General features: G+C 42.4%; 1 protein-coding gene across 1 annotated transcript; it reads left to right on the top strand.

Moving 5' to 3' along the window:
- The first annotated feature begins 627 nt into the window (after nt 1-627).
- Nucleotides 628-21,775, top strand: RND3 (Rho family GTPase 3). The gene is made up of 5 exons (XM_020893099.2): nt 628-1,074; nt 1,566-1,653; nt 14,142-14,251; nt 17,747-17,881; nt 19,726-21,775. The coding sequence occupies exons 1-5, from the start codon at nt 925-927 to the stop codon at nt 19,975-19,977; spliced, it is 735 nt and encodes a 244-aa protein (XP_020748758.1). The 5' UTR covers nt 628-924; the 3' UTR covers nt 19,978-21,775.
- The last annotated feature ends 5,533 nt before the right edge of the window (nt 21,776-27,308 follow it).

Genomic DNA, 27,308 nt, shown 5'->3' on the forward strand with positions numbered 1-27,308 from the left:
GATTGAGTTTTCCAATGGTTTTTGTTACTCAGTTCTGGTCATCTTCCACTTTTTTTCCTTCTACTCACAAACTTCCCCTCCCCTCTCTTCCAAACCTTTCCCTCTCCGCCTGAGTCACTGAAACAGAGGTTTCCAACGCCAGTCTGTTGCTGTGACCCAAGCAAGCCAGCTCTGGCATCTGAAACAACCTGGCTGAGCTATTGTTCCATGGCCTAAATACCTGATGCAAAACATTTCCTAAGAAAATACAAGCACTTAACCCTTCCCCACCCAAGATTTGCTTTCAGTGTTTGACAACGATGTTTTGGGTAGAAATGTTTTTGCTTTCATAAACGCTCACAAGGCTTCCGTAGAGCAGCCCCCATGAAAACGTTTATCCAGAAATTCCAATAAAAATCAATATATACAGACAATTCCGTTCCCCACTTCCTCCTGGACTTGGACAGTCCCAACCTTCAGCACAGCGTCATTGTGGTCCTCAAGTCGTCGCCGAGCCTTGGGCTGGAAATCGATCCCGCATAGTCACCCTAGAGGGCGCACTGTCTACATTTTCTGCAAGTAACTAGACGGCGCTGTCTCCCAGGCTCCATAAAAGGGGAGGAGGCGGATCAGTTTCCTTCTCTCATTGAGAAAGAGGATTGGAAGGCCGGGCGTATAAAGCCGCGCAGAGAGCGTGAAACAAAGCAGTCGGATCGGAATTGGACTTGGGAAGCGCCGTGTGGAGTCAGGCGTAAAACTTGTTGGAGGAGAGTAACGAGCCTGCTCCTGTAGCTCTCTCTCCTCATCCGCGCGGCGCCTCAAGGGGTTCCCACCACCCTTGCGATTTATTTTTATATCTGCTTTTTATAGAGAAAGAAATATATATATATATTTTTTTCCTCTTAAGTGAAAATTCCTGTTTCAAGAGAAAATAAGACAAGATCAATGAAGGAGAGAAGAGCCAGCCAGAAATTATCCAGTAAATCTATCATGGATCCTAATCAGAACGTGAAATGCAAGATAGTAGTGGTGGGAGACAGTCAGTGTGGGAAAACGGCGCTACTCCACGTCTTCGCCAAAGACTGCTTCCCCGAAGTGAGTGTGGCCGGCTGGGGCTGCGGGCGCGGGGCGGGGAAGGGATCCCCATCTCGAGGTGGGTTTCCCCTGGCTTTCACCCTTCACCCGTTTCTCTCTCTCTTTTTTCTTTTCAGCCGTCTTTCTCACCGCTTATTACTTTCGCCCGGGTTAGTTGCCGGGAAAGGAAAAGTGGGATGGAAGCGTGGAGGGGTTGGGATGCGCTTGCACATTCTCCTGTTAGCTTCTGAAACTTGTTCGGTCATGTGTGCAGAATCTGGGGTTGGGAGATTCGGATCCTCCAGTCTTGGAGGATCCGGGTGGGGCGAGAGGCAAGTTAGGGCTTTCGGAAAGGATCTGCGTGTTTAGTGTGAGATGTGGTGCGTGTGGATTTGGGGGCTCTTCGTTTTTTAATGGGAGAGTAAAGAGACCATTTTCAGAGGGTATTCTGCGGTTGTGCATTTTAAGATAACCTCTTTGCCCTTTTTACTTCTTCTGCCCATTTTATCCAGAATTACGTCCCTACAGTGTTTGAGAATTACACGGCCAGTTTTGAAATCGACACACAAAGAATAGAGTTGAGCCTCTGGGACACTTCGGGTAAGAGAGTCATCGGACCGCGTGGCGCTCGGGCGGGTTTCCAGGCGTTCAGGGGGTGCGCAAAGGGTCTCGGGGCCCCGCGTTTCTGGCACGCTCTCGACACCCGCCAGCGCCCGTTCTGCGGTCCTCCGTTAACTTTTGCTTCTTACGAGGGATTCCCTGGTGGATGAAAATTTTGCCCCTTCTTAATGGGGGTGGGGGACGATATTGGGTCTGGCAATAGCTGTGGGAAGAGAAGGAAGCTCCGTGCCCGAAGGGTGACCCCGGGGTGTAAAATGCTGGTAGCCGGGTGTCCGGGGAGCGGTTGGCCCGCGGAGCTGTGCCCGAGTCCTCTCGGGGTGGCCAGGGTAGCCAAATGTTAGGGGGGAAGTGTGCGCGTTGTCGGTATCAACTGGCTCTAGGAAGCGAGCGCCCCTCCAGGATCTAACTTGCTGCTTGGCTGGTAGGCTGGGAGCACCGAGGGGGTGGTGGGAGGTGGGAGGTGGGAGGTGGGAGGTGGGAGGTGGCAGAAAACCCCCGAAGCCACGCAGTTACGTGCGGATTCCGCGCTTGCGGAGAGAGTAGGGGGCGCGCAGGCATCCGCGGCGCTCGTGACGCCTACTGCCAGGAATGCGCTGGCGGCGCGGGCAGCACCCGGCGGGGGTCCCCGGGCCTCCTCTCATAGCTGCCGGCCGCCCGCGCCGCCTCGGTGCCGACCAGCAGATCTGAGCTCCCCCAGCCCTCGTGATCACTCGGTGTCCTCCGGCCCACGCTATTCCCTCCTAACCCATTGCATCACCCCCCTCCAGTGTGCGAGGCCGCGGGCTGCCCTATTCGCCTTTGACCTTCCCATCCAGTTGAATTATTGGCACGGTGAATTATTTTCAAGTGTCTGGGGTTCAATGCCGGGTTATCGCCTTCCCACGCACTCACGCCCCAACCTGGCAAGCAGCTATAGGGAGGGCCGGTTACACCGCGAAAGGGAAAGCTTCCCTGCGCGGATGTTAGCGGTTCCTTCTGGGTCAGGCGCGGCGGGGGCGGGAACATCACCTAGACTCTCCGGCTGGAACCCGGGCACCCGCCGACCCTGCTGCGGTGCCTGGCGACGTAGGAGTGCCTTTTCCGGGAAGGGTGTAGCCTCTGGAGGAGGAGGAGGAGGAGACAGCGGGAAGGCCCCTGAGCTTAGGTCTAGGAGTTTTGCAGGGAGCTGGGCTGCTGCGGCTGAACAGAGCCAAATCCTGGGTGAAACTGGCGGGGAGGAGAGCGCAAGTGCCAGCACGCAGGCTTTACTGTCGGGCGGGGAAGGCCCGCGAGGTGGACCTGCGCTCAGCTGGGCGGGGCCTGGCGTAGATGCTTCTGGGCTGTGCGAGCTTCCCACCGCCTCCGGCTGTAACCTCCGGAGCCCCGGAGGGACGGAGGCGATTAGAGAGCCCAAGGAAGAGGCCAGACTGACGGGGTCGCCAGAGGCAGTCCCCGCACAAAGGCAAGTGAGAAGTCTCGCGCGAGCGCCTCTCACGGTTGTTGCCAGGTTCCCCGAGGGCTGCAGTAAGATGCGCTGATTTTGTTTCTCCCTGGAGAGTCGGGGGCTCTTCCTGGAGCCTCGCCAAGGGTAGCAGAACCAAGACCTCACCGGATTTTATGCTGAGGATTGCACACTCTCAAAGCTATAGGGAAGGTGGTGATAGACGGAATGCTTGTTTCAGTCATTTCCACCGTCAGATTTGTACACAGCCTAGTTCTTAATGGACTCCAATTACCAGATATATCATGGTATTTGTTATGCCTCGTGGGCAGGACAGCTGGTATGGTACCAATAATTAAAACCAACACTCACCACCCTTTCCCAGTCTGTTTGGACCTAATGCAGGATAAGAGTGATTTAGACATGGGGGTCTGAGTCTGATTCGGTCTTTGATACAAGAGCTATGTTTAGATTTTAAGCTACTGCTTACACTGATATCTGGGTAGGGATTATTCTCGCCTTCCCTGAGTCTCATTTCATCATCTGAGAAAAGGATACAGAAGCAAATAATGTGCAGGATCATTCCTAGCTGTAGACTTCTTGGCTTTGGGTCACCAGACAGGCAAATCTTTTTGTTTCACTGATGTTAGTTGGCTTCAGCTCTTAGTCCCAGTGGATCTGGCATCCCACGCTCTAGTTTTCACCACCCATGAAGCCAGCCAGATTCTGAACAGAGCCACTGCTTCCTGGTGGATTTAGGAAGGAGACCCATTTGGGCAGAGAGGGGGCATGGGTAACCTTAAAGGGATGTTGAGTTATTTACCCCTTCCTTGTCTCAAGCTTCAAGAGTCACAGGACCACCAAAGGAGATTTTAAATTAGGCGCCCAAAGGGCTAAATTGACTTTTTTTTTTTTAAGAGAAAAAAGGCACATGCTTTTCAAAGGCTAGGAAATAAACAGAATGTAGGCAGTTTATAGTTGGAGGCTATGCTTCACATGTGCAGATAAATATCACTTCAGATAGCTTCAAATATTTAATCCAAACTCTACTATTTGTTGTCTCTGCACACATAGCATCATACCTTGCACACAGTAGTCACCCAGTAAAATCTGTTGAATGAACAAATGAATAATCATATGCGTCGTTTCCAAGGAGATGAGATTCCCTGACATTTATCATCACTGAATTACCTGTGCACAAAGAATGACAACTATAAACATTGCCTTTCATCAGATTAAAATAATTACCTGAAATGAAGTCTGTTGTGAAATAATCACTGTATTTTTATTTAATGAAACAAAACATATGTGTATTTAACTAAAATGTGAAGGTTTGAAAAGCCTGTGATTAAGAAAATATCATACTGAAAATTTATCCAGTAATGCAATCTTAGGGCAAATTTAGATTAAGATTTATCTATAGTGGAAAAAAGGCATAAGGGAATTATTTAAAATCCCATTATGTTGTTTGTGAGGTGAAGTGTGAGTTAATTAAACACAGTCATGAAGCACTATTTGGATTCTAAGAATAGACTACTTCCACCAAAAATGGTTTATCATTCATGAGTGAAATAAATGTAACCAGAGCCATTTCATCAGCAACTAATCATTAACAGTTTTTCATTTCATCTCAAGCCTTTCATGGCACATTTCTGAATAGGATGTTTTTTTTTGACAAACATTTGACATTTTCTTTGCCCACTAAGACATTTGTTTAGTTCAGGTTGTGAAAATAACTGTATATGTCTGATGCCTCTTGCTACATTTATTTTTTCCAACTGCTATCAATTTAACTCTGGAGGAAAGTTTTCTCCTTCTAGAACTTTATGAAAGTTAGAGGAAAAAGAAGGCATGTAACTTCTCTTACATAGGGAGAGTGATGACATCAACTTTGTTCTTTCAATGGCATTCACATCCTCCTACCAGATATTGGGAAACTCTCTCCCCTTTCTTTCTGCACCTATGTGCAGGCCCTCTCTGAGGCCTTAGAGATAATAGTTTTAATTTAAATATTGTTCTACCTGCTGAGGGTCATACACCCAGGTAGGGCAGAGAGCTGGGAGAAGGAGTTTTTCCCCTTAGTGTGGCCCGTATGCAACCTGTGATGAGCCAATTTTGTCAGATTCTTGAACCCAAGTGCCCTTTTCATCTGGTTTCTGTGGCTTTCCCTTGACAGGCATCCCTGATGTTGATAGATCCCCTGGATCCTCCTCAGGTAGAAAATGCTTCTAGCTGCCCCCAGTGCACATACTAGTTAAAGCAACCACAAGTGGCAATTTGCCAGTTGGTATCTTATGGCTGCTTAAAGTTATTTCAGTCTCTCTGAAAGGAAACGTAATTTGAAAAGATACATGCACTCCAGTGTTCACGGCAGCACTGTTTACAGTAGCCAGGACATGGAATCAACCTAAATGTCCATTGACAGAGGAGTAGATAAAGGTGATGTGGTACAATATACAATGGAATTTTATTAAACAATAAAAAAGAACAAAATGCCATCTGCAGCAACACCTAAGAGACTGTCATACTGAGTGAATGAAGTAAGTCAGACAGAGAAAGACAAATATCAAATGACATTACTTACATGTGGAATTTAAAAAAGTGATACAAATGAATTTATTTATAAAATGGAAATAGAGTCACAGATATAGAAAAACAGTTACCAGGGGGGTATGGAGGGTGGACAGGATAAATGGGGAGATTGGGATTGACCTATAATGCTACTCTGAATAAAGTAGGTAATCAACAAGGGCCCATCTATAGCACAAGGAACTCTATTCAATACTCTGTAATGGCCTATATGGGAAAGGAATCCAAGAAAGAGTGGATATATCTATGAAGTGAAGTGTTAGCACTCAGTTGTGTCTGACTCTTTGTAACCCCATGAACTGTAGCCAACCAGGCTCCTCTGTCCATGGGATTTTCCAGGCAAGAATGCTGGAGTGGGTTGCCATTCCCTTCTGCAGGGGATCTTCCTGACCCAGAGATTGAACCTCGGTCTCCTGCATTGCAGACAGATTCTTTACCATCTGAGCCCCCAGGGAAGTCCTGGATATATGTGTAACTGATTCACTTTGCTGTACACTTGAAACTAACACATGATCAATCACTATACTCCACACACTATTATCACTATTAACACTATTATCAATCACGCTATACTCCAAAAAACACGTAAAAAGGAAAACCCAGGAAGCAAAGCCTTCTTAAAAATAAAACAGCATTGTGAATCCTCCTCTTAAAGGGGGGGATTTTAAAGGTAGTCTTCAGACATAGGTCTATGATTTCTTTATCTTAATGAGTAATATTCACTTTTTATTGATGATAATACAAGCATTTTGATTAAAAGTTGCAGAAATGCTCCTATTGGTTTTTCAATTCACTCAGTGAGTTTCTGTAAAACAATGGGTAATGGTTTCAACATTTTGATGTGATGAGACCAAAGTAGTCTTGTGCTTCAGATTCTTGGCCACATTCGCCAAGCATAGAAGCAATTTGTAGCATGGAGCCAGTGCCTACTAATAATAGAAATCCACCATTTAAGGATCACCATATCTTTTCCTAAGTGATTTGATTGCAGTGTAATTTCAGGACATGTGATGTAGGGAGTAATAATCATTCATTTCAGCTTTTAACCAGGGCAAGGTAATGCACATTTTATCTAAGGCGTATTATTAGTTTTTAAAATACTCAATTTAGCTGCTAATATTCCTCCACAATAACTCCTGTACACTTTTTTGAATCCTGTCCTGATACAAGGTTCTTTTAGGCCATGAGTGCTAAAGTTAACACTTCCTGTACTAGTTTTTAGCAGTATTAACAGGAAAGATAATATTCTTTAACTTTTATACTTAAAGGAAAAGGTAAGAGAGGAAACTCTTGATTACTCATGACCTGACTTTGAGGACAAATTCCTCTACATCCATAAATCTATATTCTTATGTTTGTAGATTATGCATCAGGTTTGAAGAATGGTCTCAGTGATAAGCACTTTTGAAATATTTCTTAACTCGGATGGGAATGTCAGCAGTGTAATCAGTATATAATTAATCCAGAAAAGCAGCATCAAAAGGGTCACTGGTCCTTTTTTGTCATTTAATAGGCAAATTAACACATAAGTACTTAGAGAAATACTTGAAACTGGTAAACATTTTTTAGAGCTTTTTATGTGCCTGAACTCTGCTAAATGTTGTGGGAGCTGGAAGAGGGTGGTACAAAACCTGGCTAGGACAGTGCCTGCCCTGAGAGTACTTACAGTCAAGTACTTGTTCTTAAGAGGGTGAGCCGGGAGGTTCTAAAGCTGGACTCACTTAACAAGAAGATCCAAAGAAGAGCTGAAGACTGCAATGTCAGTCAAGGCCTCTGACTTGTGACTCACTGTAGCCCACCACAGTTTCTTCTTTATCTCTAACAAGTTGACTCAGTTCTTAAATCTGTAATATCCCTGCCTCTTGAAAACATGCTTATTATGTTAAATGGCTAGCAAGGAAACCAAGATTCTGAAAGTTGAAGAATTTTAACTTCAGTTAACCTTCTTAGAGAAAGGAAGAGTTTATACAGAAGCCAAAGAAGCGTGGGTGCTTGTGTTGTGAATCAAAGAGCAAAACTGCACAAAACTAGTTAGTTCATAAGGTAGTAATAAGCTTTAGGAGCTTAGAATTTCAAAGCCAGGTTTGAATTCCCTTTCAAAGTTTATGTCTGTCTAAATTGTTTTCTTGCTAAGTTGCACATTTTTGGTGAGGCATCCAGATTGGTCATTCTGATGCCACCTGTAATAACCAGATGTTTCCTCATTAATCTAGTTCTTTTGCATGTAGATATAACACCAAGGACCAATAGTTCTTCCAGTTAGCTCATGGTGCCTGGTGGGCTGTGCCAAATGAATTGCTTGTGTCGCCACCCTTATCTGATGCCCTTTAAATGTCAGCCACTATATGTTGGCAGCCTTACTCAGAGACCCTCTTGACAAAACAGGCACAAAGGTAAGCTGCCTCAGAAGTCCAACCAGGAGCTGGACTTTGAAAAACACGTTGGCTTTGAAAAACAAGCCTGATGACATAGTGTGTGGTATAGCAGCTTCACTCCTGGGTTGTTACTGAATAATAATGTAATATTTTTAGATGTATACCTACCTGCTCTTCTCCCTAAAGCTCTGTGATTTGCTATAGTTCCACTTTAAGTAAAATATTTTGGTTCTTATATTTTTAAAGTATCTCAGTAAGATTAGGATTTTAACCCTAAACCTTTATTTAAAGCTCAAAAATAGCAGTCTCATTCTACCTCCTTGACTTTCCATACAACTACGTATCTACATTGTTCCCCGAAACTGAAAATATTGATTCTATTTTTATAGCAATAGAGAAATGCCCCCCAAATTTTCATAAAATCTGTTTATAATTTCTGTTGATCTGAACCTATAGAAGAAACAAAATATCCTTCCTGGGAATACTTGTTGCATGTTTGAGGGCGTGATGCTTGTAGTATAAACTGCTTAGAATAAAAGAGTTCAACAGTCTTACACTGAGCCAGACCAAAGGTTCTGCCTGGACTTGATTCACATTCCTGAGATGATTGCTGATTGGAGCTTTTACTCTTAAGTGGAGATGGCATGAGGAAATAGAATCTTATAATAACTAGGCAGTTCATCCGCATGGTAACTGCTCTTGGGTACAGATATTCTCTTAGTCACAAAAAAATACCAAAAGCAAATGTGTTTCCTCTGCCCAAAATATGCAGTATTCCTGATTTTATTGTTCTAGATAGGAATTAATTATGGGGGAAAGTGAAATTTCTCAATTTAAGGTTACAGTATTAATTTTAAAAAAGTTGTATTAATGAAATATTCAACTAGATGAGTTTTCAGTTCTCAAACTCCTATAAAGCTTCCCAGTGTTTGAACTGGTTTTGCAAAAGGTTCCACAAAGCCTCCCTTTTGGGCATTAATCTTCAAACATATACATTTAATTATGTACATATATGGTGTGTTCTATCTTTGTGAAGAGATGACTTAAGCAGACAGGTATGTATCTGCAAAAGTAGTTTCTGGGTGAGGCACTTTGTGACTATTCTTGGGCTGGAAAGACTGCTCTCGCCCAGAATTAATGATCTTGAAGACAAGGATGGGTAGACCTGAAGATTCAGAAGCCTTTTAGAACTTTGCTGATGTTTGCCAAACTGCCGAAACTCAGTGAACCTCACAGGGCTCTGTTGCAGTCTTCGCCCTGCAAAGCTTGGTCCTTGTGAGGTTTGGGGACACATTTTGCATATGTAGTGTCCTTGTTTCATTACAGTTCGGAATTTTCTGAAAGTTTCCCTTTGATGATCTGACGCTTAAGTAGAAAGGACCTTGGAATAGTGCTGCGTACTTAAAAGTTACACAAAGTAGAAGAGAAATGCTGCATCAGAGCTACCATGTGCGTGAAGCCTACTTCACATGGTGAGAAAGTTTTATTCAACCAGCAAAGCTCAGTACCTAGACTGACTGAAATGGTTAAAGAAGAAAGTGTTAGTCACTCAGTCCTTTCTGACTCTTTGCGACCCATGGGCTGTAACCCACCAGGTTACTCCTCTGAAATCCTCCAGGCAAGAATACTGGAGTGGGTTGACATTCCCTCCTCCAGGGGATCTTCCCGACCCAGGGATTGAACCCTGGTCTCCTGCATTGCAGGCAGATTCTTTACCATCTAAGCCACCAGGGAAGCCCTGAAGTTTGGTGCTTTTCTGCATAAGACAAAATCAGTGTTCTTTCTTGCCCTGTGTTTAGTCCTATAGGTACCTTGGAAGTTTTTTACATGCTTCTTTATTTAAAATAAAGAATCTGTAGAAGTTAATCTTTTCCTGTTTGGCTTAACAGAATGCTTTAAGACATTTCTGATAGGATGGAGGAGGAGGGGCAATTACTGTTCCTGTCTCATCAGCTTACTTTCTGCTTCTTTCTTTGGGGTCACTTCTGCCTCCCTGTGTTGCTTCTCACTTCACAGGGGCATTCCTGGAATTCCTCTTCATTTTTTTTTTTTTGGCGGGTGAGTTGTTCCACTCATGCTTGTGATGACACTGTGCGCTCTTAAGCTTGGCTTTTCCTCCTCGCTTTGTGCAGTAGTTTGGCTTTATAGGCAAGAATTCCAGGTGCTTAAACATAGAGCAAGAGCATGCAAGTTGAACTGGCTATTTTCTTTTTCCCTGAAGGTTCTGATTAGCTGATGAATTGTTAGATTCTTCCTGGCAGAACAGTTGGTTTGTTTGTTTTTTTAATCTATATCAGCTTTCCGTTTTACTCTGAAGAAAAGCAGACCATGGATTTTTCTATTCAAAAAAAGTTTTAACCTTGCCTTATCAAGACTTATAATAAATAAGTGATCTTGTTCTTTTTAATGACAAATTATTCTTGTGGTTAGTGGTTAGGCAAATTATGCTTATAACTAATAAATGTGGAGATCAGTTTTATTACTACCTTTGGACACTCTGGTTGATCTAAAAGCACTGTTCATTAGCAAAAGTAATAGGACAGATCAAAGTGTCATTCCTAATTAGATCTTGTTAAAGCTCTTAAAAATGACTTCTGAACCTCAACAAGCAAGGTGGTTTGTTTCTCATGAACCTTAACCTATATATTTTTTACATGTGGGTTTTCATTCAAAATATGAAACCCAATAAAAACAAAAGCAGAATCAAACCTCCATAAGAATGTGGTTTAAGTTACAGACTTCATTTTTTTAAAGTCAGGCCAGTGTCTACATTTTTTAGATATTTGTGTACAACCGGTAAGCACAGGGGGCTTCTTCCCAGGTGGCTCAGTGGTAACGAATTCGCCTGCCAGAGCAGGAGACATGGGTTCGATCCCTGAGTCGAGAAGATCCCCTGGAGAAGGAAATGGCAACCCACTCCAGTATTCTTGCCTGGGAAATCCCACGGACAGAGGAGTCTGGCAGGCTGCAGTTCATGGGGTCGCAAGAGTCGGACACAACTGAGCGACTAAACAACACACCACTAAGCCCTGGAGACTGCTTCCTTGATTCTAGGAAGCCGGTGTCTCCAGCAGTGAAGGAGGCCTGAAGACAAAGCCACATCCCCTTTGTGGCCTTAAAATGGGAGGGGGCGGGAAACCCAATACACAGAAAGGAGGGCAGGGTCGTCTCTGCAGACATGTGGTGGCTTAGAAGTTAAAACCACTCCTCTGGATTTTCTCTGTAGTTTGGATTTTAATTACTCTGTTTTAGTACCTTTGTAATTCTCCAACTATCTTTCCTTAATTTGTGTTTGGAAAAGATCATTTTCACTGTTTTGTAACACAGTCTTAGATCAGAGATTAGGAGTGTTTACTTGCTTTCATCTCAGTCAAAGTTTCTGTCCTCCAAAGTTCAGATGAACTGGAGACTCAGGTGAGCTGGAGACGGGAAAGTAACCACAGAATTTTCTTCCCAGTGGGAGTGATTTCCAAGAAAGGAGATTTCTGAAGCCTAATTAGGCTTCTGACAGTCTGAATTGTTGCAACGCTGGGACTTTCTGGATTTGGGGTCAAGTCATCTCCTGCTAACTTTGGCAGAGCAGAGGAAATCCTCGTGTATGTGTCTGGTATTTGAATTCCCACTCTAGGATCTGGAATTTTCTGATTCCACGTTTGGAAAAAGAGAGTCCCCCAATGTTTATGGCAGAAACTGTGCCCAGGTTAGACTTCGGACTCAGAAACAGAAGCTGCGATTGAGAAAGTCTGAACTTCACAGAGCAAATATGGAAATCCCAGTGTGTCTGTATAGAGTGATAAGCCATCTCGTTTCTGAGTTCTCTCAGAAATGTTGAAGTTGATGAAGTCTTTGTGAATTTTTCTCTTAACCTCAGATTTTTTTTTCCTTGATTGACTGAAAAGGCAGCAGCTGTAGTGTGTCGTTTTCAGAGACAGCCTTATTCTAATAAGTCTTACTGTTTAAAATGGCTTGATTGCTTTTTTTTTTTTTAGCTGTAAAGCCTTTAAACTTTGGGAAAATACCTTTATACCTTTCTATTGTCAGTCTCTGCTTCATCAGGGTTCTGATTCCAGATGTGGGCAAGGAACTGCTGCAGCTCAGAACTGATTCTGGCTTTATTTGGTCTGTATTTATTCACACTTTCCTTCCTTATGCCTAGAACATTTCCTTTCTTCTTGGCTTGGTAGACACACCTGGCTTGAAATTGTCACCGCTGGTGAAAAGGCCACAGCATTCCTAGGGTTAACCAGTGGATACTGGGCACCCACCATATCCTGTGAGAAGAGAATGGTGCACCCTAACCACACAAAGTAACTTCGACATCTCAAGAGCAGCCTCCTGAAAATTTTTGTTTGATAGAAATTTAAAAGATTATTTGAAATGCCTCTTTAGTCTTTCGCTTTCCCTGTCTTTGACTTTTGAAGTTTTGATTTATCAGGGGACAACATGTCATGTTTTTCTGCTAAACATGGAAGGTGATATCAAAATGAAATTGGGTTTCAAAAAGACTGGTAGCTTATGTTTTTTCCCTCTATCCTGGAGTCAATTTTATATATATATATATATACACATAATGATATATACATATATAAAATTATTTTCCTGTTGTGCTTGTGCAATGTCAGTATACCGAAAATGATTTTTCAAAAAAAAAAATAGCATGACAAACTTATTTAATTTTATAATTGGCCTCATGCAATCGTGCATCCTTTGGGGTTCTTAAAAGAACAGAAGAAATGTCCTATATGATTAGAAGGGGGTTCTGCGGTTAAATTAATTGGCTGGTAACTTGAAGCTTTAGGGTTTAAGTTAGGCTGGATTTAACTCAGTCTCGTATCCTAGGTGTTACTCCCAGAGATGGAACTGTGTAAAAAAGAGACAGAATTCAGTATGGCATTTATTACATTCTTTTGCTGTAACAGCAAGTGTCTATATAGGGTTTGGGGATAAGTTTAAGTAAGCATGCTCAAAGGTCATGGCTCATTGTAACTTGGAGACAGGGTGGTACGAGATGAGGTTCACGATGGCTCTCTATGCATAGCTGAATCTACCCTTTTCTTCTCGCCCTCAGCCTCCATTGTACTTACAGAATGATCTTGAACTTGGGGCTCTTTGCCAAGAAGTAGCTCCAGTTATGGTGCTTCCTACCACTCCGCTTGCAATAGCCCAGCCGTGTGTGTGTGCTCAGTCCCTAAGTTGTGTCCACTCTTTGTGACCCCATGGACTGTAGTCCACCAGGCTCCTCTATCCATGGGATTTTTCCAGGCAAGAATACTAGAGTAGATTGTCTTTTCCTATTCCGGGGCATCTGCCAGTATCCTACACTGGCAGGCAGATTCTTTACCACTGAGCCACCTGGGAAGCCCTTAGCCCAGCCATAACCACAGTTAAGACTTTCTGATCTCTTATTAAGTGCGGGCACTGCCCAGGTTCACTTAATCCAAGGTAGGTACTGTCGTCATCTTCATTTCATGAGTGAAGAATTGAAGGAGCAGCGACCTGAAGCTACCTGCCCCTCCCCTGCAGGGGTAGAGGTGGATTTACACTTCAGGACATTGGGTTCCAGATGCTCTGCCCTTGACCCAGGTGCCTTTCAGGCTCTACTGTTTGAACTAAAGATCCTGGCTCCTCCCCTTGATTTTAAGTCAAACAGTGAGGCTTCCTTGTCTTGTTGTAGAAAGAAATATAATACTGTTACAGACGGTAAAGAATCCACCTGCAATGCAGGAGACCTGGGTTCAATTCCTGGGTCAGGAAGATCTCCTGGAGGGGGAAATGGCAACCCACTCCAGTATTCTTGCCTGGGAAATCGAATGGACAGGGAGCCTGGCGGGCTACAGTCCATGGGGTCGCAAGGAGTCGGACACGTGTGAGTGACAGAGCAGGCATGACTGTTACACAAAAACTCAAATGAAGTTTTTGGCCAGCCCAACACTACTCGACTTTTGTTTGCTTTCTTTTCCGAGAATTAGAGGCGATGGGAGCCACGTGATCCTCCAAAGATTTAGCTCAAAAGGGCAAAGTTCATGCATGACTGGCAAAGGGGATTTTCATCTGACAACTTGTGTATCTTTGCTGCTTCTCAGGGTCTCCTTACTACGACAATGTCCGGCCCCTCTCTTACCCAGACTCGGACGCTGTGCTGATTTGCTTTGACATCAGTAGACCAGAGACTCTGGACAGTGTCCTAAAAAAGGTAAGTGCTAGGGAGGGATGACACAGATCAGTACTGGCTACATATAAAGTAGAAACATTTGGTCGACTGACAACTCAGACACTCCAGTCACCCTGCTATATGTTCTGTAATTAAAACATTGAAAAGGACACTCTCACATTATAAGAGGGTTTCCACTCATATGTGACCTAAGTTTTGATGATGAACCTGCTTAACATTTGATCTCATTTTAAGAGATAAAATACCTTTTTAAGAACCCCTGTGTTAGACTTTGGGCGGCAGTGGTGCTGCTAACAATAACAACACCCTGTTACTGTTCACTGTGTCTTCCTTCTTTTCTTCCTTCTTTCATTAACCTGTAAACTGTGCTTACTTTTCAGGTTTATGTTTGACCTCGAGTCAGGGCTTGAAATGAATGCAGTCCTTGCTGTTTTAGTTTAAAAAAAAATACCTGTATTTCAGTAATGATGTTATTTATTAAAAACAGAAATATAATGCATAGGGGAGATATAAGGCTATGTTTCCAGGCAATAGACCAGGTGACTTGTGATCGGGGTGTTGTCATACACTAGTAAACACAGTGGTTGTATACAGGTTGTAAGTGATATCGCATGGCTAGTGTCTGGAGACAAAGGTAAGGGAGGTTTTGTCCATGGAGAGGGGACCCTAGGAAGCTCTGTGTGGAACCCAGGGAAGGTCAGGAAGAAGGGACCCTGTTGCAAGTGGCCTCTGGTCCTGGTGAGGCCAGAGGAGGGAGGAGACAACCTAGGACTGAGCCCCAGGATAGCTGGAGAAGGCACATGCCTGTCCGAGGGCCAGCGTGGGGCAGGCTCTAGTTGACTCTTCAGTCCTGGCCTGAATGCCCTGACGTTTCAGAATCAAACCTTTCTAAAGCCCCTTTCTCCTCCCTGCACTCAGGCTTCATCTGAGGGTGTGCTTGAGAGCACAGCAGTGTCCTTGTATTTTGTATGTTTTTATTAGTTTGTTTTTCCCTGTTTTGTTTGACTACTGGCCTTGTGTGTCGTGGTGAAATTAGGCTCTAAGGTGTATCAACCCCTCCCCCAGCCCCGCCTCTTTACTAAACATGACAAATACAGTTCAATGAAATACTAATTTCTTAAAAGATGAAAGGCTCTTTTTAGCTTTTTAACTCATTTCAGTGTTGAGTAACATTTGTATCTTAACGCATGTGATGTGACTGTCAGATTCCAGCAGGAATACGCCTTTCCTGCCTTCGATGCGTGTGAACAGTTGCTAGATGGGAGGCCAGAGTCGTCACACAGCCGAAGGATGACAGAGCAGCTTGTCTCGGGCTCGTCTATAGATCAAAGAGGCTCCGTGTTTACTGGAATTCTTACTTGATGTAGTATCGGGTTATGCATAATTTATGGTGAAAAAGCCTGCGTCTGTTTTATTCTGTCTGCAAAGACCAAATGAGGAGTGACTTGGCCTTAGAGATATTAATGAATGTGTTTTATGTTTGTGTGAAGTTTAAGGCTCATGATAACCCCTGCTATGGGTTGTCCTAAATTAATTGAATCCTTTAAGTCCTTGAATATCAAAGAGGTTAGAGTGACTTAGAGCTGGAGAGATCTTATTCTTTTTTTTTTTTCCCCAATTCACCTTCTAGTTCTTACTCCAGGGCTGTCTAACACATGGTAGATGCCTCTAAATAATGCCTCTGAATAATACTGGGGGGGAAAGGGAGGAAGGAGAGGAAAAGGGAGAAAGGAGGGAGGAAGTAAAGTGAAATGAAAGTCACTCAGTCATGTTCGACTCTTTGTGACCCCATGGACTGTAGCCCACCAAGCTTCTCCTTCCATAGGATTGTCCAGGCAAGAATAGAGTAGGTTGCCATTCCCTGGACTTTTATGCAAAGTAGGTATTACTCCCTTCAGTATCCTGGTGTACTTTGGGCTAGAGTTTATTGCCCACACTTCTGGATCCAGAGGTGTCCTCTAGAGATCTTTTAAATTACTCATGCAAGATGTCCCTTTTATGTAGTATTATAGACATGACTTCATCACCCTCCTCTCTTGTGAATTCCTTTCTGGAAGACACAGCTACATTGTAATCATCTCAGTAACCACCACAGAATTTAGAGCACTGAACACATATTTGAGAATGTGGGCAGGGAGAGTCAGGCAGAGATTCCTGACCTCAGCACCTCTGATCACTCCTCTTCAATGTCAGAGCTCTCCTATGAACTGTCTGAACTCCTGACTCCCATCCTGATGGTCATCTCCAGCTTGAGGAAATAAAACTACAAAAAGTCATCCATTTGTTCTTCTAAGGGGACAATTGGAATTCCCTGACAGCCATTTCTGGAAGTTCTAAGAGTTCTTGTTGGGCTATGAAACAACTGGCTGGGATAGACTAAATTAATAACTTACGTAGCATAAAACTAACTCAAGGGCATGTGAGCTATAGGACCAGATGCCTCTCTGATAACCCAGGAGATGGGCCTTTGCAAATGTCATGGTCTTTGTTGATTCAACCACTCCAATGGAAGCTCCTTAAAGGCAGGAGATTCTGCTGTATTAACTCTAATCTCCAGCCTCTGAAATCTCACTAGAGATTTCAATGCAGGGTGACTGCTCTGTCTAGGTGGGGGTCAGTGAATGCATTTCTCTGCTTGTGTTGACTCTTCCCATGCTGGGAAGTACCAGCTGAACATATCCAAGGACATAGTGACTTGTTAGAATATATAATTTTTCTTAAGTCGTGTTTATCTTTCAGAGATGCCTCGATAATTAAGAAATTGCCTTAGCTACTTTCTGATAACACCCAATAAGTCTCTTACAGTAGGAATGAGTCACAGAGAAAGAGAACAGATAATAACGTGCTTAGTCACTTCAGTCATGTCTGACTCTGTATGGCCCCATGGACCATAGCTCACCCAGGCTCCTCCGTTCGTGGGATTTCCCAACAAGAATACTAGAGTGGGTGGCCATGCCCTCCTTCAGGGACTATCCCTACCCAAGGATTGAACCCACATCTCCTGTATTTCAGGAAGGTTCTTTACCTGTCGAGCCACCGGGGAAGCCCCATAGATAATAATATGGTTCCCTAATGGATCCATGGGCTTCCCAGGTGGCGCTAGTGAAGAGCCCGCCTGCCAATAAAGGAGACATAAGGGACTCGGGTTCAATCCCTGGGTCAGAAAAAATCCCGTGGAAGAGAGCATGGCAACCCACTCCGGTATTCTTGCCTGGAGAATCTCCTGGTTCCTCTGCCACCAGGACAGGAACCTGGTGGGCTATAGTCGAAAGGGACACAAAGAGTCAGGCACGACTAGAGCGACTTAGCACACACACAATGGATCCATACTTAAAAGCAGTAACATTTAATATCTACTCGGCCGATAATTGCAAGCTTGCTCCTTCATCTGAAGTGACACTCACTTTTAAACGTCCCTTCTGAGTCCTATTTCCAGTGCCTGCCAGTAAAGAAATTGTTTTCCATTGTACGGATGCCAGCACCCTGTTAATTCTTCATCTTCTTCTCCCCCCATAGTGGAAAGGTGAAATCCAGGAGTTCTGTCCCAACACCAAAATGCTCTTGGTTGGCTGCAAATCTGATCTTCGGACAGATGTCAGTACATTAGTAGAGCTCTCGAATCACAGGCAGACACCGGTGTCCTATGACCAGGTATGTATATAGTCAGTATGCACATGTGGATTATAAAGAGGGACAGAAATGAAACATCACTTGTAATAAATAAACTGAAAAGTAGCTACTTCTCTACAGTTTCAAGCAAGGGTCACCATCAAGTGCAGGTCCCTCTCCTGAGGTGGAGAATGAACACGCTGTGTCCGGACTGTGCCCATCTGTGAACAGAGATGAAAGGGGATGGTGTGTCTGTGCCTCTGGCTTCTCAGCAAACGTCCAGGCCCCTTCCTGGCAGTCCACTGCTCAGATTAATGTAAAAACTGCCCAGTGAGCACCAAAGTGGTCCAGGATGAGGTTAGGCCAAAATTATAGTGATATTTTGATTGTGAGTTTCTCAAAAAGCTTTCCAACATTGGTTGAGCAGTTGACTGTGTAAGGATTCATATGTGTACATGTATACATAAGGCAAATTTGAGAAAAAATCCTTTAAAATCTTCTGTCATTCAGCAGAAGAATCATGTGGCACTTGATTACTTGAGGACAGAAACAGTGGCTCATATTCAACCCTTTGTATTTCTCTGCAACTCTCACTGGGTTTAAAGTTAAATAGATTTAAGAGAGAATGTGGCCAAAACCAGTAATACTCTTAAAGAGAGTTAATCTTATTTTACACTCAGCAACATAATAAAATACTACAAAAGGCCATTGTCAGTAAAATAGAGCACCCCCCCAAAAAAACCGTCTTTTAGAGTTTCATCATTCCTGCAGGCATTTCCCCCAAGTATTTAGGAAGGAGGAGGATTAGTTTCAGAAGTTCATTCTCTTAAAACTTACAACCAAATTCTAGAGAGTTCATGTTGAAATAGCTAGAAGTCTATTGATTGATTGTTTGACCAGTCATACTGTGGTCTTCTTTGTCCTTCATTCCAGTTAACACAACTCTGGCTATTTAAATAAGTTATTCTGATGTAGACATGCTCTTCTTGGGTCCCCTTGTTGCCTGGTCCACATTTAAAAATTACATATTTTATGTCTCCTAAATTATAGATGTATAACAGTATTATTCCTTTCCTCAGTTTGTTTTGGCCCTTAATCATGTAAGTTTCAAAACTGATTCTAAATTCTCTTATGGCTGCTTTTTGTACAGCCTGTTAGCCTTGAGTGCCATTTGCTCAGTTGCTCAGTCCTGTCTGACTCTTTGCGACCCTGTGGACTGTAGCCCACCAGGCTCCTCTGTCCGTGAAATTTTCCTAGCAAGAGTACTGGAGTGGGTTGCTGTTTCCTACTCCATGAGTGCCATTTACACTGGAGAAAAGAAAAGCTGAGTGCCCCATGAGGTGCTGAAATAGGCTGGAAGAGCCAGATGACTCTACCAGAGCTGTGTGAAAAATGCAGCATTTACATCCGTGGTCTTCAGCTTTTTCACTCTTTTCCAGCAGTAAGATTCTCTGGGTAATTCTATACTTTGCTGTAACTTGGAAGACCTAAGTGTCTAGTTACCCTAGGTTACAGTTGGTAGTGAAGATAAATCACCTCCTAAGACTTCTACTTCCTGGCAGCACCCCATCCTAACTACTTGATGATTGGGCTGTTTATTGATTACCCAGTGTCATTACACCAGCCTGTAGCACCTCTGGGAAGTCAAGCAGTGCCTACTGAGTGATGACAATTGAACATCTTAAGACTGGTCCTTGACTGGAAATATTTATGAAATAATAAAGAAGGCAGTTAAAATGTTAAAAAAGATTTTTTCATCAATACTTAGAAAATTCAATTACATATTAGAAATATTTTGTGATGCATTATAATTTTGAGGTATTGGAATATACTTTCTAACTTTCCCCAGAGACTTATTGCTGATCACAATCCCTTTTGCTTCACAGGGAGCAAATATGGCCAAACAGATCGGAGCAGCTACTTACATTGAATGCTCAGCTTTACAGTCAGAAAATAGCGTCAGAGACATTTTTCACGTGGCCACCTTGGCATGTGTAAACAAGACAAATAAAAACGTTAAGCGGAACAAATCGCAGAGGGCGACAAAGCGGATTTCACATATGCCTAGCAGACCAGAACTCTCAGCAGTGGCTACAGACTTACGAAAGGACAAAGCCAAGAGTTGTACTGTGATGTGAATCTCCGGTTATTTTTTATGAGGACAAGGAAATTAAATGTAAAAACCACCACCAACAAAACAGAAAGGTGAAGTCTGAACAAAGTGCACAGCCAAAGTCACGTGTTCTGGAGGCTTAGGAGGCATTTGGAAGGATTGTTCATCTTTTTGGAATCCTGTCCTTAGATTTGGCATGTAGAACAAGTGGTGGGAAGTGAGTTCATTGAAGAGTTTTGAAATGTGACTTGAAAAATATGCCAAAAAAGAGAGATTCAGATGGGCTAGAGGTTGAAGAAGAGGAATGCGAGTACCTCCAAGAAGAAAAATCACACTCTGAATGGTGCTTGCATTTTTGTTTTCTTTGTTACATTCTATTCACGGATCTCTACTTTGATTTAATTTTTAAGTGTTTTAATCTCCTTTACAAAAAAGTATATATTAATATACCATCCTCATTGGGGAACTGGCACTGTGACCTTAGCATTTAGTTTTCTAGAGGATGTGATCTAATTTTCTCCTAGCTCATCATTAAAATGGAAATTGTATCAGGACCCATGGGATATCCAGAGGAAAGTTGGTGAGGCTTTGAAATCTAGCTGTCCGGAAGATAGCTGAGCGAGATGGTCTCAAGGAAGCCCTTTGCAGTGTTGTGAGGTGCGGAGACCAGTACTACAAAGATTGAATAGGTCAACTAGAGGAAAAGTGTCAATTTTTATTCAGTCTGATGGTTCTGTTCATCCTTGTGATTGTCATTAAAAAGTGGTAAATTGCTCAATGTGATATTTTTGTGTGCTGTTTAGAAAAGAGGGTGTGTGATTTTTTTTTTTTTGCCATCATTGATAAAAATGCAACGTCAAATAAAAGGTGTCTTGGTATGACGTCATAGAATGATCCAAGGGGGAAACCATGTAGGTACTATTGATATTTTCACCTGACCGAGATAACGAATGAAGGATAGTAGCAGAAAGCACAGTTTGTGAGTTAAGTTGTCTGGATGTAAGAGACCAAAAGTACAAAGCAAAAGGCCTATTTTGGGATGAAGCTCCAAAGTTGGCAACATTTGATAATCAGTTGGCTTATTTCAATATCTTTCAATGAACATGATAAGAATGGCCCTCTGTTCCAAGCTTTTGAGAATCCTTAGAGGAAAATTATGTAATGTCAGTCCTACACTATCCTATGGCATTTCTAGAGAGTGATTGCTAAACCTCACTTAATCAGATTCTGCCAAGGCCGTGTTCCATACTTGATCACTATTGTTACATAAAATAATCAGCCTTTAAAATAGTTTACAGATATTTTTTGACCAGTTGCTTTTAGAGCTTCTTTGAGAGAAGAAACCAGATCCGACCTTTTTATTGTTGGCGCTTGTTGAAAACGAGCTTTCTTTCCAATGATAAAGCTTCATTTTTGAAGTGTTGAAGCCGTGCTCCCATTCATTCAGTTGTGGCAGGAGAGGAGATTAAGGTAATTACAACACTCAGTCTGTGTCTTACAAGCACTTTGTTTTGTCTCTGCAAGAAAATACCATTCCAGTCATTGTCCCCAAGAAATACAGACGTTTTACCAACATGATATGCTCTGATTAATGCAGCATTATGCTTTGGGCAGTATTACGAAATAGCTGGCAAGTGCTTTCTGTATTTAAATATTGTAAAAAGAAAATAAGTTATAACTGTTATAAAGCAGAACTTTCGTTGCAGTTTTTTAAATGTTGAAGTCACTTTGTATGTTTGTTTGGTCAATGTTTCTGCAGTATTTATTAAAACATACTTTTTTTTGTTTCTTCAAATAAAAAAGTAACCATGTCTTTGTCAAAATGTGAGCTGCCTTTCATTACCTACTTCCTGATTTAGCTGTTTATTTTTCTTTAATAGAGCTGATTACAGAATCTGGCCTCACATTTCCTGGATGGGTAGGCCTTGGAATTATTTGCTTCTTGGCAGAAGTTGGAATTTCTTGGGGGAAGATACATCTGTGTATATAAAAGTTTTTCATGATGATTTCAAGTCTCGAGAAGGAAGTGGAGTGTAATTAGAATGAGTAATTTGATCATAAACAGAGCCACCATACTGCTTAGGATTAATTCATAGAAAATGTGGGGATTTCCTTCAACCCTTCAGTTATAACAGTATGATGCAGTCTCAGGGCCCAGGTGAATTCTGATAATAGGGCTAGTTTGCTTCTGTGGCCTGTGTAGCCCCAAACCTCAATTGCTAATCCAGCATCCACCTTGCAAGGTGTGCTCTTATTCACAGAGGCCTGTTGTGCAGATGACCCAGGACTCAGCTATTGTATTAAAGAAAACAGAAAAAAAAAAAAATGGCCTTATTTATGGTAGCAGCATCTCTAAATAACACAGAACAGCATAATTCAGGCTTCCTCAGTGACCTGAAAGTTGTAACGTCAGCATGAAAAAGCTTAGGATCAAGAGAGACATGGTGGCCCATGAACCCAGTCTTTTAGCTGAGACTCTTACTTGCAAGTTTTACAGAAATGTCCAGAGATACTCCATGTGTGTATCTCACAGCTATTTAGGAAAATTCAGCTATCTCTACACAGTTAAGTCACTTCATATAAAAACTTTGTCCTTGTGGCTTTTTTTAAAATTGGAACATAATTTATTTATAATGCATTAAGTTTATGCTGTACAGTGAATCAGCTATGTGTATACATATATCCCCTGCTTCTTGGGCCTCCCTCCCCCCATCTCCCCCCCCCCCCACCCCTGCCAGGTCAACATAGAGCACTGAGCTGATCTCCCTGTGTTATTCCGCATTTCTCACTAGCTAGCTCTTTTACACACAATAGTGTATATATGTCAATCCTAATCTCCCAGTTAGTGCCACTTCCTCCCATGTCCACATGTCCCTTCTCTACATCTGTCTCTACTCCTGCCCTGCAAATAGGTTCATCTGTACCATTTTTCTAGATTTTGCATATATGCATTAATATTAAAATATTTGTTTTTCTGACTTCACTCTGTATGACAGACTCCAGGTCCATCCACATCTCTATAAAAGGCTTTAGAAACCTGAGCTGTAGTGACTTGCTTGAGAACAATTCTCAGAAACACAAAGCAGAGAAAACCAAGGATCTAGCAAGTACGACCGAACAAATGAAAGAGCATTGACATTATGGGATAGTCTCATGAAAATTTTTTTAAAAGCCCAGAATTACCAAAAATACCTAACTCATTCTTGTCAGCATGTAGTAAAGGGAATAAAAAGACTTTCCTAATCCTTAATGTTGAGTAACTTCTTAGGCATAACATCTGAATTGGGCTTGCAAGAAACTCGTTTCTCAACAATGACTGACACAAGAGGAGAAACCCAACAGTTGAGTTTCTGCTGACCTTGGCAGTATTTTATGGGTTGGACAGTAATGTTTCCCTCTGGTGAATTGTTCTTTCCCAGTGGCTTTAATTTGCTCAACAGAAAAGAAAAAAGTTGGTCTTCAGCCCTAGGCATGTATGCTTTCCTTTTCTCCTCTGAATTTTTGCTTCAGCAAACATTTATTCCAAGCATTCTGTGAACATTCCTTTCTTTTGATTAATGATCATGATTAATGCCTCTTTAAATGCTAAAAGGTGATTTTCAAACTCTGAGTAAGACTTTGTGTCTCACTTCTATTAATCTTTCCCAAGTGTAGGAATAGTTGCTTAGAAGATTCTCACCTTGTAGGGAATGTGCCTTAAATGCAAATTTAGAAATAACCCAGGGAATTATTTTTTATTAGAAGAAATAAAAAAAGAATCAACTCATCCTTAAGACTCCTGAAACTCTTAACATTCCATGTCCTTTTTGATGGGCTATGTTGACATTAGCATTCTGTTCTAAATCTAGCTTTTATTTTTGTCCTTCCATCAAGAACATATTTACTGACTGCCTACTATGTGCTTTCCACTTTACTAGGCTTGACACATAATTATTCCCAAAACAAAGTCTCTGTCCCAGGAAATTTATAATTGATTTGAGAGAAACAGTCATGAATGCACCATGTCCAGGTGTGACCTCTGTGGACATTAACTGAGTCATAGACACTGGCTGATGGAAAACATTCCTGTATGTAGCCAGGTACCAATGCAATACGCTGAAGAATTGATGCCTTTGAATTGCAGTGCTGTAGAAGACTCTTGAGAGTCCCTTGGAGACGCCCAAGGAGATCAAACCCATCAATCCTAAAGGAAATCAATCCTGAATATTCTTTGGAAGGACTGATGCTGAAGTGGAAACTCCAATACATTGGCCACCTGATGAAAAGAACCAACTTATTTGAACAGACCCTGATTTTGGAAAAGACTGAAGGCAAAAGGAGAAGGAGCAGCAGAGGGTGAGACAGTTAGATGGCATCACCAACTCAATGGACATGAGGTGAAGCAAACTCTGGGAGATAGTGAAGGAGAGGGAAGCCTGGCGTGCTTCAGTCTGTGGGGTTGCAAAGAGTCAGACACAACTTAGTGACTGAACAAAAACCACCACCAATGCAATAGTGACATGTTACACCATACTTAGAATGTTATGATGGTGCAAAGGAAGTTTGCAAGTGCATCCTAATGGCTGATATCCATAAATGGTGACTATGGAAGAGCAGTGTGAGTGTGAATGATGGTTGTCAGTCATCAACATCCTATTTGTATAAGGACTTTAGATTTTTATGCTAGATTAGAAGTCCAATAGGGGATTACATTACTGCATAATCCATGGTTGGTTGAATCCAAGGATATGAAACCAGGGATACAGAGGAAACATGAATGTCCAGAGCTATGCTGGCTCTGAGTTGCATTTGAATTTTCAACTGTACTAAAGATGGGAGCTTCAACCTCCACATTGTTCAAAGGTCAACTGTATTATATATTAACACAATGTATAATACTATGATTATTATTTTAAAATCCTCCAGTTTTCCAGTCTTCCACATGAATGGTGTAGATGTGGAAGATGTGGCAAATTGCTGGTGAGAGGAGACTTCTTCATTCCTCAGGTTCCCCAGAGGGGGCAGCTATTTAAAAACTTTAGGTTCCTTTCAGGTCTGGGCACAAGGTTCTTCCCTCTTTTGTTACTGCTTGTTCCTGTTCTTAGCTATGTAATTTCCCTTTCTGCTTTTGCTGCACATTATATCCATGAATATAACTCTTCCTACAGAACCATAGCATAATAAAAAATAAGTAGATGTGAGCAAACATAAGGTAAAGTGGTGGACTGAATAATGGCTTCCCAACCAAGTCTCCCTCCTAAGCTCCAGTAACTGTGAATGTCACCTTATTTGGTACTTGGGGTGCTTACTTACCAAAAGGACTTCGGGCTTCTCAGGTGGCTCAGGAGTAAAGAATCCACCTTTAGGAGGCACAGGAGAGGTGGGTTTAGATCGCTGTGTCGAGAAGATCCCCTGGACTAGGAAATGGCCACCCACTCCAATAATCTTGCCTAGAAAATCCAATGAACAGAGAAGCCTGGTGGGCTACAGTCCAGAGAGTCATGGAGTCATACACGACTGAGCAGACAGCATGCATACACTTATGTACACAAAGGGACTTTGCATTTGACATCAGTTAAAGATCTTGAGATGGGGAGATTATTCTAGATTATCCACTTGTGCCCCTACATAATCACACATACTTGTAAGAAGGACACAGGAGGAATCCGAGTCAGACAGTAGCAACATGGCAAGACACCCAGCAGAGGGACAGAGAGATCTGAAGATTCTGAGCTGATAGCCTTGAAGACAGAGGAGAGGGCATTAGCCAAAGGGTGTAGTTGGCCTCTGGAAGCTGGAAAGACCAAGGAAAGGGATTCTTCCCTGGAGTCTCCAGAAGGAATGCCATCCTGAGGACCTGTTGTAGATGTCTAACCTTAAGAACTGTAAGAAAATAAAGCTATGATGTTTTAAGCCACCAGTCCGCAGTAATTTGTTATAGAAGCAATTGGAAACTGATACAGGCATGTTAATTTCCTTCACCCCTCACATTTGACTCCTTAATTTTTAAATTTATTTTTCTCAGTAGTTGCAGCACTTGGGCTCTCTATTAATAGTTGTGACATGGACTTAGTAGCTCTGCAGCATATGGAAACTTAGTTCCCCAACCAGGGATCAAACTCAAGCCCCATGCATTGGAAGGTGGATACTTAACCAATGGACCACCTGGGAAGTCCCACAATTGACTCCTTTAAATGATGAGGCCATGGCCTTTGCTTGTTGAGTTGCTACTACAGAGCCAAATTACTCCTTTTAGGAATTGCCTACCTGCCTACTCATTCCTAGGAGTGTTAAAAACCTCCCCTCTCTCTTCACTTGGTATCTCCCAATGTTCCTGGACCAGTGTCTCATCCCACTGGCCTCTTATATGGGCAGTCTTAGCAAACAGTCCCTCTACTATCCTTGGCGCTCCTTTTGGGTAGATGATATTTTATAGCCTGATCCTGGAAGATATGGAGGTGTCTTATGAGGTGAAATAGTCAATGTCTGAGATAAAATAAATCTACAAAAATTTTCAATCACAATTTTCTCACAAAATTTTTTTGTGGGAAATTGGAGAAGTCAAAGGTTAAGCTCCAGATTCAAACAATGAAGATGAAGTTTAACCTGAACACATGTAGATAGCTAAAGTGTCATGAGGCAGTGAATGATTAGGGGCAGATGAGCAATTGGGGCTGGTTGGGAAGCACTGTGACTCGAGGAGTTATAGAAGTTTTCTTAGAAGTATAGAGATTTTATAGAGAAAAGGGATATCAAAGTTAGCTATTCAGATGTTTCTTAATTTTTTTTCCTGTTTTTTGGTATTTATTTCCCGCCCCCCACCCCGCCCCGCCCTGGTCTCCCCCACCCCCGCCCAGTCAGGAGTCTGTTTTAACACTTTTCAAAAAAAAAAAAAGATTTTCGGTCACATTGCACAGCATGCAAAAACCTAGTTTCCCAACCAGGAATTGAAACTATGCCTTCTGCACTGGAAGGCAAAGTCTTAACCTCTGGACTGCCCGGAAAATACCTCTTACTTTTTAAAAAAATTTATTTTATTTTAACCTTTTTTAGAAGCTATTTTTCTTGAAAAAACTTGATGAAAGCTATCAATACTTTTGCTCAAAAAATTACACAGGTGTACACATACACATAAGGAAGGCATGGCATTGCACTTAAGTATTCTTGCCTGGGAAATCCTGTGGACACAGGAGCCTGGAAGTCTATAGTCCATAGGGCCACGCAGAGTTGGACATGATTAAAGTGACTTAGCATGTACACATTCATACAACCATAACACATCACACACAAATCTCAGGAAGCTTACAGGCTTGCTGTGGTAGTCATCCATGAATCTGTGCACTCCAGCTTAGTATTTTCTGTGGCCAGCTCCTGTAG

Source organism: Odocoileus virginianus, chromosome 13 (assembly GCF_023699985.2).
Source record: "Odocoileus virginianus isolate 20LAN1187 ecotype Illinois chromosome 13, Ovbor_1.2, whole genome shotgun sequence".
Lineage (NCBI taxonomy): Eukaryota > Metazoa > Chordata > Mammalia > Artiodactyla > Cervidae > Odocoileus > Odocoileus virginianus.